Source organism: Dipteris shenzhenensis, chromosome 2, assembly GCF_047967505.1.
Source record: "Dipteris shenzhenensis isolate YYH24624 ecotype China chromosome 2, Dip_SZ_1.0, whole genome shotgun sequence".
NCBI classification, from domain to species: Eukaryota; Viridiplantae; Streptophyta; class Polypodiopsida; order Gleicheniales; family Dipteridaceae; genus Dipteris; species Dipteris shenzhenensis.
In genome coordinates this window covers 62,146,591-62,163,624 of record NC_141597.1, presented here as the reverse complement: position 1 = coordinate 62,163,624, position 17,034 = coordinate 62,146,591, and the positions used below count along the sequence as shown (strand labels likewise).

Here is a 17,034-nt window from a genome sequence, read left to right as displayed (position 1 = left end):
TTGATGAAATATAACAGGACTTGAGATTATTGAAGACATTTTAACAAATATAATATTTTTCTTCCAGATACCTATATACCCAGCTGCTATCTTCTTAAATGAAGGTGATGGAGAGGGGTTGAACTTGGTTTTGTATCACAAGCTTTCAGAAAGCTATTCAACAGGGGTCCCTTCTTATGTCGAGGAGATGTTTATGGTAAGAGGATCATTGAGTGCTTGTCTTCTTATCTATATATTGTGTGTGTCTTTGGGTTGATCATACATTTGCAAGATTAGTCTTGGCTGCAACACTGGATTTTTTTAGTAATTTAATCCAAATATCGTCCAGTAGCAGAGATAACTATGAGAAAGAGAGACACACAAAGAGAGGGTGATGAGGGGGAATTTTTACGTCATGGAACAAACCAGTGCTCCATATATGGAGCATATGGGGGGAGAGAGACAGAGAGAGAGTGAGTGAGAGATTATATATGATACAATGTGATTTTGCTAATGTCCACTATAGACACAACAGGATCTATGGGACAAAGGTTGGTCCCGTATCAAAAATTACAAGCTGCATCTCTATAGATAGCTGTCAACCTCGTATTTAATAAGTTTGTGTTCATGAGACCAAGTCTTAAAAAGGTGTGTGTCCTGTCCAGGGCCCCATTAATAGTGTTCCCAGGCTTTCTCTCTGCACAAGCATTTAGCTGGTTGCCCAAAGAAAATGTGTGGAATCATGGCTGAACGAATTTGTACCTTGTTTTACCTTCTATATTACACTTTGAAAATACTTACAGATCAGCTATCCATGATGGTGTGACAAATGGGAGAGATGTTTCAGGACCATCTAATATTTTCATGCTTTCCTTTCCAGAAGTTCTGGAGAAGTTAATCAATCGAAAGCTGTTATGTTTTTAGAAATCAAGGATGCATTGTTCAATTGTCCTATGATACCCTAAGTCTTGTGTATATGTTTCTTCAAAATACATGTTCGACATCATGGGTTAAAGTATCAGCATTATGAGCATGCCTTTAAATTGTATGATAATCCAAATCTTGATGTAGATTGTGCCGGTTGCAAGAATGCATCCAACCACTTGCTTGAGACATAGACACAAATAATATTTTGAGAATGAACACAGATATGGAGGTATGCTCGAGAATAAAAACCTGGCTGGAGAGAAGCAGGAAGGTTAAATTTGTATTCATTCTCAGGACTTCTGCATTGATATTTCTTTTTATTAAAATTTCACACTTTCCTGCAAAAAGAACTATTGAAATTGACCATGTGCTCTTCAACATTCTGTCGGCTGAAACAGAAAATACTCAATGACGAGGTTGGAAGGGTTAGATGCTTTGCAACAAATTCTATGGTACCATTTAGGGATAGGCTGAAGGTCCTGGGGCGGGTAGTAAACCCTGAGGAGCTCCATCTCAGTGGGGCTGAAAAAAGTCTCGTGTATTCTTACAATAAAAAGCCAGTTCTGTCTCGACCTCAGCACAGTTTTTATAAGGTACAAGCAGGTAGAGTGGAATTTGTTGATCGAGTTCTTTTATTGGGAAATCTGTCAAGTTATATCTCAAAATAATGAATTTGCGCGGAACACCCAGGTTAGGAGTGTGGAGCTCTGCAAATTCTGTTCATGAAACTAACTACCAAGACTACTAGTGTCATAGAGTCTGTCCACCAGCCTTGTATAATTAAGTCTTGCCTTGTTCTGCATACGCCCTGGTAATATAACTTTGAGAAAGGTGACAATATGAGTTTTTTTTGGTTCGCAGTGTGAAGATTATCTTGAAGTAGACCTGGATGTGCATCGTTTTAGCTATCTTGCAAGGAAAGGAGTGGAGTTATTCCGGGAAAGACTGGAATTGTGCATTTTGGATCTTGGCTTGACTATACAGGTGAGGTTCTGAAAAACTACTTTATACTCACTTATCGTTGGAATTTGGTAGAGGAGGACCTGCTGACAGTTTTCATTGTTCTGCTGCTCTTGTCAGTGTTGTTGTATGTAAAAAAAAGGAGGGGAAAACAATCTCAAGTCCAGTTTTTGTTTTAACTATAATATTGTTAAAAGTAGTATATAGTATTCAAGTGTTGTCATCTTATCTTCGATACATTTCTCTCTCTCTTTCTCTACACACACACACACACTTTTTTTTTTTTTGTGAGAAGAAAGCTTTTATTTCTATATAATAATTACATTCATAGCTGCTTCAAAAAACGAAGTAGCTACTACTCAAGAAAAGATCTCAGTATAGGCTGTATACACATCCTGATCAATCAAACGAGTCTGAAAACAATCGTAGAATGATTGTTGCAGAGATCGTTTGAAAAAAAGAAAGGATGAAAATAGTGGATCACCAAAGACTCTATGATTTCTATCCATCCATAAAGTCCATAGGGTCCAATATCGCACCCATATAAAAAATAAATCAAAACCCTGTCTCTGGGGATGAAATCCAAACAACCAGAAAAATCTGCCAAAAGTAACAGTAGGAAATCGCTGTCGAAGCCTCTTTCTGATGAGAGCAATGAAATCAGAAGTATTTGGACAGGACCAAAAGATGTGGAGCACTGATTCAGTAGAGTGCGAGCATCTGTGACAAACAGCTGAAGCAATATGTCTGTGTGCGAGTAACTGTCCAGATGGAAAAATGCCAAGGAGAACTCGCCATAGAAAAAGCTGTTGTCGAAGAGGGACTTTGTAATGCCAAAGGAGACACAGCCTTTTTCTCCACCACTTCATTGGACGATCCATATGCCAAACAATATTTGCTCTGTTGGAAATCCAAGGTGGAGGTAATAACACTCTATACAATGATGACACTGTGATATGTGAAAGCTTCAAAGGACGGACATATGAGGAAGGAGAGCGTAAAATCCAATCCTCAAGCCGATGCTGTATTTCTAAATGAGGTATCGGCAAGTACGGTTGGAGCATTGCTGAAATTTTATGCCATAAAGGACGATAATGAGCTCCCAAGCCGTATTTGCGAGTAGCCAAAGAAAAAGATAGAATTGTGCCATCATCGTGAAGTATATCCGCCATAGATGAAATGCCTTTGAAGGAGAGAAAATAAGAACGTCGAGGTTCTTGTATGGCCAAAGGTGGGTGGAATACTTTAGACCAAAAGAGATTCTCTACCCTCAAAGAGTTGCCCAAGAGAGAGTCCCTGCCTTTCCATTCCAAGTGGGATAAAATGTGTTTGCAATCAAGAACCAGAGAAGAAACAAATGGGCATCCTCTGATCTTGCCTTGGATAGAGCCAAATAAAAAATCCCACTGAGTAGGCTGCCAATTTCCAAAAGCAGATGTATGAAGATGTAAGAAGAGAGAGCGAATCATAAAAGCCCAAGGCTGATCTCCTTGTAGAAATTGCATCATCATTTTCCCCCTGTGAGCAAGTAAATGCATTTGAATATTGAGAATGTTCAGACCCCCGTGCATCTTTGGAGAACAAAGACGATGCATGGAGAGTAATCTGAGACTTTTCTTGCCATGTTTTGAACGCCAGAAAATTTCCATGATAGCTGACATAAATGAAACCAAATCTGCCTTAGTAAACATAGTGAGAGGCAGATAAAATTGTATGTATGCTATCAAAATGGATTGTGTAATTCGCAGGACGAACATGTAATGGCCAAGTTGCAAGCTTCCAATATTCAAGTTTTGCCCTCAACTTTACTAGCACCCAATCAGTTTGTTGTGAACGGGTGAGTCCCCATCCTAAAGGATAACCAAGATGTCGAATGAATTGAGAAGCACGAACAATTTCCCCAGGCCACAAAAGGTTGTGCCAGTCCTGTGGATGTAAAGGCAACAATTTTGATTTTTGAAAATTTACCCGAAGGCCAGCAGCCAATCCATATGTAGAAAGAGCATGCATAATCATGGACAGATCAGCCCGAGTATTTTTTGGAGTAAAGAAAGAATCATCGGCATATGCTTGAGCAATCATGCTGCGACTGCCATGGATCTCCAAACCGTGCAGCTGGTCCGTGTCCAAGAGGTGATCCAGATATTGAAGCAGTGGATGAGTGGCTATGGCAAAAAGTAAAGCACTCAGTGGGCATCCTTGTCTGACAGAGCAAGCAAGAGTCCAGGATGGAGAAATATCTCCTGAAAGTATGCAAGCAGCTTCACTATCTTGATAGAGCCAATTGATGAGTTGCTGCATTTTTGTGCCAAAACCCAAAGCCTGCATAGTCGATGAAATGAAATCCCACTGAACTGTATCAAAAGCTTTGGCAATATCAACTTGCAATAACAGAACATCCTGCTGTGTGTATTTGGCATATTCAATTCCAATGTAGGCATTAGCAATGTTATCGGTGATATGCCTACGCGGGACAAAGCCATATTGCGCAGGATGCAACCCATCATGTAAAAACCCCTTTAGCCGAGCAACAATCATTTTGGTAGTGACTTTGTATATTACAGGCATAAGAGTGATAGGTCTCTAGTCTGCCAAAGACTCACAAATTTGTTTTTTAGGAAGGAGTTTAACAAGACCTCTCTTCCATGTGTTTGGCATTCACCATAGATAGTAATGGATGCTTCAAAATGGGCCAGTATGCTAGAAAAAACTCGACTGTCAAACCATCCCATCCAGGGGATTTCCATCTGCCACATGATTTGATGGCATCTGACAGCTCCCTCTCAGTAAAGGGTTCTTCCAATTCCAAAGCTTGAGTAGGGGAAATGATTGGAGAAACATTTTTCAACAGTAAATTTCGTGCAAGCAAAACCTGTTGCGAGGGAGGAGCTGCAGAGCCAAATTGCTGAGAGAAGTGATGCACACAAACAGAGGCAAGCTGTGACCGTGAAGTAGTCCATGATCCATCAGGCATAAGCACTCTGCAAATTTCTATTTTGATTCTCCTCTGATGCAAACTCTTGAAAAATTCTTTGGAAGAGCAACCTTTATCTGTGAAGGCTCTTTGTCTTGCTCTAGTCTCCCATTTTGCCAGTTTCCTGTGATCATTTAGTTTAAGACAAAGTCTTGCCTGACATAATGTGGTTTGATCATGCATGGACAGCAAACGATGATGACTGAGTTTAGTGAGGTCTTGACAAGTAGACTTGGCCTGAGCAATGGTTTCCCTCAGAGTCTTCATGTAAGACTTGCCATAAACTCTAATCACCATTTGCATTTTAGAAATAAAAGAAGCCCAGGCATCATCAGCATGAAGATGGCTGCTTGATGACAGACAATGAGCTGCTTCAGTGACCATTGCCTTAAATTCAGCATGTTGCAAATAACTGTTGTTGATGATTAAATGTCGCCTTTGTGGCAATCTATCATCTGGCATCTTATGAAAAGATAACCGCAGCCATAGTGGTGCATGGTCTGAATGCACAAAGGCGTAGTCAATCCACATTTTGCATGCGAAATCCCCATTTTGTTGGGGAGCAACACTATACCAGCGATCCAGTCGTGCCTTATAAGCGGAAAGAGCATTATGTTGAAAAGTATAGCCCGGTGACAAAGGCTGCAATTCCTTCCAAAGGTCCACTAGATCCAAATGCAAGAGTAGTTGAGACGAGGCATGCCTTTCAAGAGCTAACATATGATCGTGGCTGGAAGTGTTGTCTCCCTGTTGTGGAGCATTATTGAAATCCCCACATATGTAGGCATGAGATCTCCACGGGTATTGTTGCATAGAATGCCAAATTACAGTTCTGTCTCGAGATGACTGAGGTGCATAAACTGAAGCAAATTCAAACACCTCTCCTCTAATAATGCATTGGAGAACAAGCCATCTGCCTTTGTTGTCATTTAATGCAATGACTGGTTGAAGCTCATGTTTGATCAGAAGGACAACCCCTGAGAAAGAGTGCTCCCCAGCATAGAAAATGTCATACCCACAGTAGTGTCCTGTCTTGCCTGCATAAATATGTTGGTTGTGCTCTTGTAATGCCACTATGTCAGGTTGAAATCTGTTGATGTACAACCACACAGATTTCCATTTCCTACTGTCACACATGCCCTGGACATTGAGTGTAAAACAGGTGATGTGAGCAGTCATATATACAGATATTTATAGTAATGTAACAACTATGTACAGCAGCAAAATGCATGAGGTCAGCCTTGCATTTCTATCTCAGGGTCGAGGCCTCGCCCCTGAGAAGAAGTAGTCGCCTGAGAAGTAGACAGCAAAGCAGCAACCTCTTCTTCAGGGAAGAGTGTTCTGCTGGTTGTTACTGCAGCCCATGTAATCCCAATTCCTGTATTGATCTCTGGGGTGTTTCCGCTAGAAGAGGCACCATTCCAAGTGCGAGGGGGTGGAATTCTTCGAGCAGAAATAACCTTTCTTGGGCTCTGCCAGCCATCAGTTGAAGGTTGCTTTCCTTTGGACAAGGATTGAGTAGCAGGAGGTGAATGTGAAGTGAGATTCGCATTGGTAGCTACTGAATCTTTGCCTTTATCCTGACTCCCAGAATGCTGTCTACTGCTTTTGTTTTTGTTTGCATTTGGAGTAGGAGCATCTTTAGTGGGCATGTGGACTGGCAAGGTGACATGAGGCATTTTATGTAGGTTCAGTGAACACTGTGAAGCCATGTGTCCAAACTTTTTGCATTCAAAACAAGCCCCTGCAAATAAACCCCATTTGAGTTTATAAAAAGCACTGCCCATGTTCCCATTATTCACCGTGACCGAATAAGAGTCCGGTGTGGGATTATCAGTATCCCAAAGAATGCAAAATCTGTTTGAGTTGCCATTGGGCCGTGGTGGGCAGACCACTTTACCTAAAGATGCTGCAATTTTAGGCAAAAGTGAGGCCATACATTGTGGGAAGTCAACAACTTCAACCCAAACCGGGCATCTGTGTCGGATTAAAGCCTGAAAGTCCCGTGTGGGAGACCATGGCAAAACATGCACCATTTGCTGCCCAAAAAAGAGAGGCGAGTGTTCCAAAAGCATTTGTCTGTGGATCTCATCCACCATGATCACCTCAAAAAAGCCCTTGGCTGCATAATGTACTTTACGAACAAAAGAGCTAGCCAATGTGCGTGTCAGCCAGTTGCCTATCTCTGCAGCAGGTGGCATCCGGCCTGGAAAAAATAATATGACTGCATTCTTAGCATATTCTCTGACTGGATCCACAATTTCATCAACCTCAACCATGATGCCAACTGAGGGAACTGAGTCTTTCCATTCTTTTCTCGTATCTGCAAATCCTTCATGCATGACATCATATACTAGTTGAGCCTCAAGAGTGTCATGCACCGGGTCATGCTGACCCTCAACCTGCTTTTGCTTCTTGCAGGGAGCCAAGCGCTCCTTTTGAAACGTTTTTTCATATGAGTATTCTGCCATAACTTTGTATGAGGGGGAGCTTGGGAATAAAATACCTGTAAAGGGGTAGTGAAAACCATAGGAGTATCCACAGGAAGCCCACAAGGGAGGGGGAGGAGAGTATAGCTAGTGAGGAGAAAAGTAGAGGGAAAGGTAAGATTTTGGTGAAAAAAAAACAGGGCTGTTCAGGAAGACAACGAAGCAAAGAAACCCCGAAAGCTTAAACGACAAGAGGTGCTGGGCTGTACGGACTACGACGAGCTGTGTTGAAATATGCACAGGCTGCACGGGGGGAGGCTAACTGTACGGAAATACAGTGCAGGTACGTAATCGTACGGTCGTACGGACACCGTACGGCGATCGTACAACGTACGGACGAATCTGCGGAGGGTACTTGGCAAGGACGAAATACCAAAACACGTACACCTGGCTGAAATCGCATAAAGATACCGTGGACTATACACACACTCCAAGGGGCTGTACGAAAGGTTACGGAAGAGCAGCAGCAAAGGCACGCCTGTACGGAGCAGCTGAAGCGGCGCTGGGATCTGTACGGAAACTGCCGTACGATGGCTGGAGGGCACCGGACGTTGACGGGCAACGAGCTCTCACCGCTTGCAAAACACCACACACACATCATAGACACACACACACACCAAGATGGACATGCGTTTGCACCTACACACAGAAGAGAAACACATCTCTCTCTCTCTCTCACACAGACAAACCAACACACAAACACACACACACACACACACACACACACACACACACAGAGCAATGTAGATACACTCGGAAGAAAACTGAGCACAATGTGGCATTTTAGGCAACAGAAGTGCTAAGATGCATGTGCATGCAAGTATATTTAAGAAATAAAAAGTCAAGACGTAAAAAGGGAGAAAGTCAGTGGAACTTGAGGTAGCACTTAGAGAGTTTGCCTTTTTTGGTCAGCTGACTTCTATTTGCTCAAAACAGGGGAACAGGTCTGACGAACTACCCGAGCAAGTTCTTTGTTGTGTTCGTGTCAACAAAATTGACTTTACTACCTGTAAACAGCTGGCTACAACGTTGTCTTCTCAAACTAAGTCTGGAGAGTCTCCTGTAACTGCTGTTGATTGACCTAGACAGAATTGTGTCTCTTACAAAGAACAGTATCACTCGAACAGTGGGCTATTGCAAGCACATATTGATGTCTAATATGCATGTTGTCAATAATACGGGAAATGTTTGATTGAACAATTGCCAGTTGGCATGAAGATTCACGTTCTCCAAGCAGAATCTTTTAAGTCATGCACATTTGCAAGGTTAACCTCAAGGATACCTATGCTGAAAGCATGAGAGATTTCTTGCTTGGAAATAAATATTTGTACTTGGAAGGCAGGTTTCTATGGCCGCTTGTAAACTGAGAATGCTAGGGAATGTAAAATACACAGGAATGAAAGTTCAATATTTGACAAGCTTACCTAAGAATTAGAGACCATTAATGGTGATGTTTTGGATTAAATATTGTATTTGTGGCGAAGTACGTTGATAGGCATCTTTGAGATTAAATGTTCCATCTTCTTTTTTCTCCACCTGTGCATGCACAAATGTTCCAATTCATTGTCATCATACAGTCTCATGCAGGCACATGCGTGCATGTGCACATGCCACACACCTGCATATGCTCACTCATGAATCCATGGACACCTAATACTGATGGAAAAACAGAGCTCATCAAAACATTGATTCATGGAAAAGCATAACCTGTGTTAGAGCTTGATTAAGTTTTAAATAGATAACAAATGAAGAACGTTCCAACTTTTTTTCAAGAAAGTGAAAAATAAAGGATGCTACGACAATATGCTTGGAAAAGTCTAAATATGATTTTGAACTCCTGAAAAAATGTATTCTGCTTGAACGAAAGGTTCACCTTTGTTGGAATAGATAAAACAAGGCCAACAGAAGGACCACGTTTGAAATTCACAAGAGGGTATTTAACTGAATAATGACAAAAGCATTTTCTGTGGGTTCTTTCATGATCTGACCTCCTGAATTATAAGGATCTGCGAGAGAGCTCTCAAAGTCTTAACAAGAAAATGAAATGACCAGCCAGTCGGGCTAGAGCTAATAGATTAAATTCTATTTATTTCAAAAAGACACCAGCAAGCGAATGCTTGCTGTGGTAATGTTGCTGAATCTCCCTTTGTTTATTTTAGCTATGCTCACCATCCATCTCATGGCATTTTCAAGTGGACTCAGACCAAGTTTCTGAATATCATTGTGTTCTCTTTACTCTAGATACACCATAGCAAAGTCCAGTAGCAGCCATGCTAGTGAAGGTTCAAATGTCTTGAAACAACACGCGTCACCTCAACATCACATCAGACCCACAGTTGTTCATAGCATATTGTACTTACTCATAGTGGCAAGACCTCACAAGTTCCCATACAGGTGTAGAACACCCTCTTTCTGAATAGGACATAGACATTAGAGGGCTTTCACCTCAGTTGCACGAGCCAATGCTGCTGTAACAGCCACATAGTGATGCATAATTCTTCATAGAAGTTTGATATTTGGGACCCTGCAGTCCCATATAGTATTTATGTGCTTCTCTAGCATTCGTTGTCATGCCTTTGCTGTTGTTCAGCCTAGTAAGCAGGTCAGTCTGTTTCATAAAGCAATTTAAGAGTTCATATGGCCTTTATGAAAGGTCACCTAGTAGCCTTTGAGATCCTCCCTCAAGTTGTACAATGCTGGTAGGGAGTTTCAGTCTGAAAGTGGTAGTATCCTATCGATAAGCTTTCAGTCATTCTGTTCGGGCTTGTACTTTGCATAACTTTTTCCTCAACAAGCCACTCGTCTTACTAGATTTTACCCATGAGACTGCCCAGCATTGTTCAGACGCCTGGCACTAGCCATAGGCATGCTATTTGCAATCCAACCGGTGGAACACCATAGACGACTGTGGTCTTAGTACCCAGACTCCCTTTCATTATACAAAAGTGAAGCATTATATTGATTTTTGAGGTCGTCCAAATGAGGCCTTTTCGAGAGGGGATCTTCTAAAAGGGGGACGAGCATTTTCTGAGCGAAATCTTCCGAGCGTCCGAGCGAAGGAAAAAAAAAGCTTCCAACTATGCATAAATATGGCAAAAATCGATCAAAAGAAAACATAGTTTCACTTAGAAATATGCAAAGTATTATAGCAATGTCTATTTTATACAAAAATCTTTAGGTGAATCTGTAGGAATGGTGAGAGCATAATGGGATGGCTTTTGAAGAAACCCACATGTAGAGTAGACTTCTCTATGAAAATTCCCTTATGATCCTTCTTACAACTTTTACTTAATAGGGGGTGACATTGAAAACCCTCTCTCAACCTATCTTCATGAAAGAGTTTCTTCAAAGAAAACTCATTGAAGCAAGCCATCCAGGTAGTTTCGCCAGTGAAACCCCTTTGAAGCAAGTCTCCCAAGGTAGTTTCCAGCGAAACTACCTTGGACAGCACTTTTAAAAGTGACATAACTTTCATATCCAATGTCCAAATATAGTCATTCAACCACTCAAATTGATCGGAACACCCCATTTGAGCACATCTATGGAGTTATATTTTGGAAAATCTTTCATATATAGTATTAAATATTACATGTATTTTATGAGAGTGATATATAAGCCCAAGTTAATACTTATTTATAGTAATTTAAACTTCTTTAGAAACATGTCCATAAATATGCTATAAAAACACTAACAAGATATTGCCATATGATATAAATGTGTTAATAAGTAATTATATATGCATAGTATTATTACATTGAGAGTGATTATGAGGAATGTTTCTTAAAGGAATCAACACTTTTTTAAGATAATAACAGGAGTACAAAGGGATGTCTCTAAATAAGAAAATTATGTTGTGTAAAAATGAATGAGTGACTAGTCTGTATATTTTTATGATAAAGGGATCTAGTTCTAGTGAAAATAAAAGTGTAAAAACCATGTTTCCTAAAGAAAAACATTTTTAAAAATCTCTTGAAAAACACGCTCGGATAAACCTGCTCATAGGTTTTTGCTCGTAAAATTGACGCATCCTTCTAAAAGTTGTAAATTTTTGGACCCTTATCAAAGGTGGGACTTCTGATAATTTAAAATGGTTGCGTTGGACCTTTTCGTAATTTTGGAGAAGCAAGAAATCCTCTTTGACAACAATGAGGCTCCAATTTGGTTGCAAGAAACATCTTATTTTTTAGGAAAAAGTAGGGTCACACGTGGCAATTTGTTTTAAAAAAACTGAGACTCTTTAAGGTTGCTCAAATCTTGTCCTTTATGAACTCGCTACCTATGCATGTGTAGAAAGGTTCCTAACCCTTGTTAAAAAGCCAACTCACTCACTATAATTCGCATACATTGGGGAGCTTCTTTTACCCCTCTCAAAATCTTGATTCATTGACAAAAGGCAAGACAAATCTTAAAGGTAGACCTTTTTCGCCACAAAAAACGGATTAGTACTAGTCAAGAGGTAGAGGGGTTGAAACTTATATGCACACTTTGGAATCCCAACTTCACAACCTTTCTAACAACTTGTTGAGTTGAATGGTGAGGGCAAAATAGACCACACTAACCTCACAAATGTTGCAAGCAAATGGTGAGGACAAAATAGACCACACTAACCTCACAAATGTTGCAAGCAAATGTCAAAACAGACACAGAGAGGTACTATGACGTTTTCAAACAAATGGAGACTATCACAACTTCGAGTTTCAATCTGGCATGTCATCCAAAGTTTATAAAAATTGGAACTCTCTTAGTTGAAAAAACAAAAAAACAATGGAATTATTGGAGTCATAGTAGTTATAAGGACTCCCAATGAGAAGTATTTCTTTAGTAAACATGTTTTGCAACTATGGCAATTGTTAGAAAGCATTAGTAGGTTGCTATGGCCACAAAGACCACATACATCCTTGAATGGAGACAAAGAGGTAGACCTAGAGCTCTAATACCATGTTGCTTCGAAGAGTGTGGAGAGGGAAGTTGCCACACCAGGATCTGAAAGAATTGTGCTTGCAAGCTACGATGGAGACGGAAGATGACGCTGATAGTGATAGAGGTGAAGCTTTTGAGGGTGATGTCTAGACTGCCACCCTCACTCTGCATCTCCTATCAACCCCCTCGATATCTCCTTTGACGTGCCTCGCCATCTGCATGCATCGCCTGACTTCTTGTCGGAGTTTCCTTGCACCTTTGTTGATCGTGCTCCTCCTCGTTTGTCAGAAGGCTTGGATATTACTAACGAACTGTGTTTCCTAGCGCTGTCACCTAACTTCTTGAAAGAACGTGTTTTACCTCCACTGAGATATGGAGCTCATCCCAGCCCCCGCGGTGGGAGAGGAGGAAGACGAGGAGGTGCTGTGCGCCCCTTTATGTGCATGCAGCTCAGAAGCCATGGGGGGGCTTCTTCAGCTTCCCTCGGATCGCGTTTTGCTCCTAGCCCTTCTGGTGTAGATGGGCCCTTGGCCTCAAGAGAGCTACACAAAGCCGATGCAGTTCCTTCTCCCTAGCATAGAGAAGGGATTGGAAGTAACTATGAAAATCGAGCTCCCTCAGGAACCTTTGGTAAATAAGCCACTTCGCATGCAACCACTTCAAGTGGTGAAGGAGGAAGCAAACGCGGTGATAAAGAAGGAGCCCATGGAAGTGGAGCAGACGCATCACTCAGCCAGCGGAGGCACTTCAAGCAAAAACGAACGAGCAGATCGTGTCAATTCTAAGCAGGCTCCGGGAGAGTCGAGGTTCTCCGCGTATAGAAAGGAGGAAATTAAAGGTGTCCCACCATCGACAATCCCAGAACCCAAGCATGCTCCACAACAAGATGCTGGTAGAACACAACAGCCTAATGGAGAGAATCAAGCAGCTGGAATAGGTCAAACAGTAATGGCCTTCCTGATGACTCCTTGTTGCATGACTCTATGGTATGGTTGAGAACTCAGCTTTAGTGGGCTTCTTGCCTAGAGTCAAAGACCCCCACTTGCCTTTATTGAGTCCTGGATCAGAACAAACAAGATTAGAAAAGGAATCAATGTTTTGAATGTGAGATTCTTGAAGAAAGGCTTCTTTGTCTTTCTTTTTGAGAAACCTGAGATGGCTTCTAGAGCTATGCAACATGGTCTATGGACCATTAGGAATCAACCTCTTTATTTGGAATGGTCGTCCAAAGATTTCTCTCCTAATGCCCCTAGATCTACCAGAATCCCTGTTTAGGTGGAGCCCCTTGATTTACCTCTGTATATGTGTAACCAACTTCCCTTTTTATGTTGTGGGCTGGGAGAAGTGCTGGGTGTAGAACAAGATAACTTTATTAACCCCAGGGGCAATCCTCAAATCTGCACTAAGATTGATATAGCTGAGGAGATGCCCAAGACTCTTACTATTTTCTTAATAGAAACTGACTGATAAAAATCTTCCCCACTCTTGCTTTTTGTGTGGGTTGTCCACACACGTGGTAAAAAATTATTGTTTGAAGAGGGACATAGCTAAAGAACCTGAACCCTCTACTGCTAAAACAAGCTACCTCTGTTGAAAGGTGGATTCCCAAAGCTCAAAGCCCTCATGTGAGCAACTAGAACAATGATCAAAATGGCACAAGAGTTTAGTGGTAAGGACAAGGATCACAGTTTGCCAGAAACAGCAGACAAAAACTCCTTTAAACCTCTTAGGGATAAAGAAGAGAGCTTAGAGAATAGCAACAGAATTAGTCAAGAAGATAATATGGTGATTGAAGCTGGGTGGTCTAAAGAGTTTGAAGAGGATGTTAACAGAGAGGATGCTATGGAAGAGATAGAAAAGAGTGAGGAGGAATCAAAGGAAGATCAAGGGAAGGGCACTCCAATCATTTCAGCAAATCAAGAGGACACTAGTATGATCACATGATGGTGCTATGCACACATGATCACATGATGTTGAGCGTGAACTTTCAATAGTAATATGCAACGATTCACTCTAGTTCAACACAAAAGGAGGCAATCTAAAGCTGCTACAGTCCAAGCCCTAACCCGAGGGCTAAGAAGGGGCAGAAAAAGAATGCTAGATAAAGTTTTTACCTTCTTGACTCTAAATGTTAGAGGGATGATGGACCCTGGTAGGAGTGAGGAGCTAGCTTTCTGGTTGTTAGATCAACATCATGAAGCAGGCCTTCCCTCAAGATGATGATTCTGGGGAATCGAAGAAGGACTGAGCATTACATTCCATCACACCCCTTTAATGGGAATGTCCTTCCTCTGTAGCTAATCGATGTTTCTCCAAAAGCTCTTTACCTAGTGGTTTGGTAAAGATGTTTGCAACATTCTCTTTGCTCTATCACAATGTTGCAGTGTGATGTCACCAAGTAACACTCTTTCTCTGATGAAGTGCTCTCTGACATCAATGTGCTTTGTCTTGGAGTGATATATTGGATTCCTGGCCAATGCTTGAGCTGATTGATTATCACAGTATATTGTTGTTTGCTTTGACTCATCAAAGTAATCTGTTTCTGAACAATAGTCTTCTAAGCCATATAGCTTCACATGCACCTGTAGTGAGTGCCCTATATTCTGCTTCAATTGGAAACAAAGAAATAGTTGGTTGTTTGTTTGACAACCATGATATAGCACCTTGACCAAGGAAAAATGCATATCCCTATGTCGATCTCCTGGTCTCATGATCTTCGGCATAGTCACTCTCACAATACCCATGCAACCGTGGATGACTTTCTCTATATTCTATCCCAAACTATCTTGTACCTCTGATGTATCTCAAGACTCTTTTGGTTGCATTCCAGTGAGATTGTTTTGGATTTGCCATAAATTATACTAGTGAGCTTACTGCATAACAAATATTTGGCCATGTGATAGTCAGATATATAAGAGATCCAATGAGCTACAGGTAGTATTTGTCATTGTCTGTAGGCTTTTTTGAATCTTTCGTAAGTTTCAAACTCTATTCCATGGGAGTGGCTGTAATCTTGCAATCTGCCATATAAAACTTCTTCAAGAGACTGTCAACATACTTGAGCTGACTCATCAATGTGCTATCTGAATCTCTCCATAACTCAATTCCAAGACAATGGTGCATAAATCCAAGATCTTTCATGTCAAACTCTGCAAATAAGTCTTGTTTTAGTTTTCCAATGAAGCTATCCTTGCTTCCTATCATAATCAGATCATCTACGTACAAAAGTGCAATAGTAATGTCTTCCCCTTGAACTTTGTAGTCGAGAGTATGATCTGCATTAGACTTCATGTATCCCAAATTAGTAAAATATTTGTTAATTTTGTTGTACCAACTTCTAGGCGTTTGCTTTAAGCCGTAGAGACTTTTCTTGAGATGGCAAACTTATTCTTCTTACCTAGTTCAACATAACCTACTGGTTGTTCCATGTAGACTTCCTTGTCTAGGTAACCATTGAGAAATGCATTATTGACATCGAGCTCATACACATTCCATCTGCTGAGTGTCGCTAGTGATATCAAGAACCGTATGGAATCCATCTTTGCTACTGGGAGCATAAGTCTCATCATATTCCTAACCATATTGTTGTGCAAATCCTTTTGCAACTAGTTTGGCTTTGTATCTTTGAATATTGCCATCTGGATTGTACTTCACTTTATATACCCATTTGTTTGCTATGGCCTTCTTTCCTGACATGTATTCACCTCCTCGATCTGATCTCATGACTTTGATCTTCTTGCCTGTCTAGTTTTCTACCATGGCTTTGAATTCTTGAAATCTGGAAAAGACTTCAGATTTCTCTTTCAGAATGTAGACCCAACAATATCTACTGTAGTCATCGATGAAAGTCAAGTAATAAAGTAAACCATTGATGCTGCGGGTCTGAGCATAACTGCATATATTTGTATGTATCAAATTGAGAATACCTCATGCACGAGAGGTACTTCCGACAAAGTTGGTTCGCTTTTGTTTGCTGAAGCAAATGCTTCACAAAATTTTCCAAGAAACTGTAGCTTCAGAATCCCAATTGCCATGTTTTGATTCTTGAGATCTAACTAGTACTTGATGTTGACATGACCATATCTCTTGGGCCATTTTGCAGATAGTGGCATCTATTGTGGTTGAGCTGACATGGCATGCTTATCTGGTACTGTAGCTAGCATTCTGTATAAACGTCCTTCCTTGACACCTTTTGCTACTAGTTGACATCTTCTGGATTTATTTCTGATAGTGCATTCATCTCCGTCAAAGATGACTCAGTAGTTGTGTTCCGTCATTTGACCTACTGACAAAAGGTTCTTGCTAAGCTTCAAAACATAGAGCACATCTTTCACCAATCCTTTTGTACCAGTGAAATTGTTCATGGGGATAACACCTGTCCCTTGAACTGGATTCAGTGTATTGTCTACTATGTAGATGACTTTTTTCTGACCTTCTAATGGTTTTATCTCTGCGAACCATTCCTGATGATTTGTCATGTGAGATGATGCACTGCCGTCGATGTACCAAGGATCCTGTTCTACTTGGTTGACTTGATAGTTGAAATCCTCTTTGGGATTGTAATCAGTGTCTAGGTACACTGTATCAGTCTGATGCATTTCCTCTTGCAAGGAACATATTTCCATGTTCATTTGCAAAATGACTATGACTAGAATGTCCAACATGATGATTTTCTCTGTTGCAGGAATTCCCTCGATTACTATTGGATTGACCGCCTTGGTCATATTGCTTCTTGCGAGATAATCTCTTTCATAGTGTCCAAACTTGTGACAATAGTTGCAATGG

General features: G+C 40.9%; 1 protein-coding gene across 2 annotated transcripts in view; it reads left to right on the top strand.

Moving 5' to 3' along the window:
- Positions 1 to 8,741, top strand: part of LOC147905120 (uncharacterized) — a 30,830-nt gene extending 22,089 nt beyond the window's left edge. For both annotated transcript variants that reach the window (XM_087396849.1, XM_087396843.1), the window contains exons 9-12: positions 68 to 196; positions 1,305 to 1,499; positions 1,768 to 1,890; positions 8,266 to 8,741. In XM_087396849.1, coding sequence (XP_087252975.1) covers positions 68 to 196; positions 1,305 to 1,499; positions 1,768 to 1,890; positions 8,266 to 8,409 — 591 coding nt within the window. In that variant the 3' untranslated portion in view covers positions 8,410 to 8,741. The remainder of the gene's footprint in view (positions 1 to 67; positions 197 to 1,304; positions 1,500 to 1,767; positions 1,891 to 8,265) is intronic.
- The last annotated feature ends 8,293 nt before the right edge of the window (positions 8,742 to 17,034 follow it).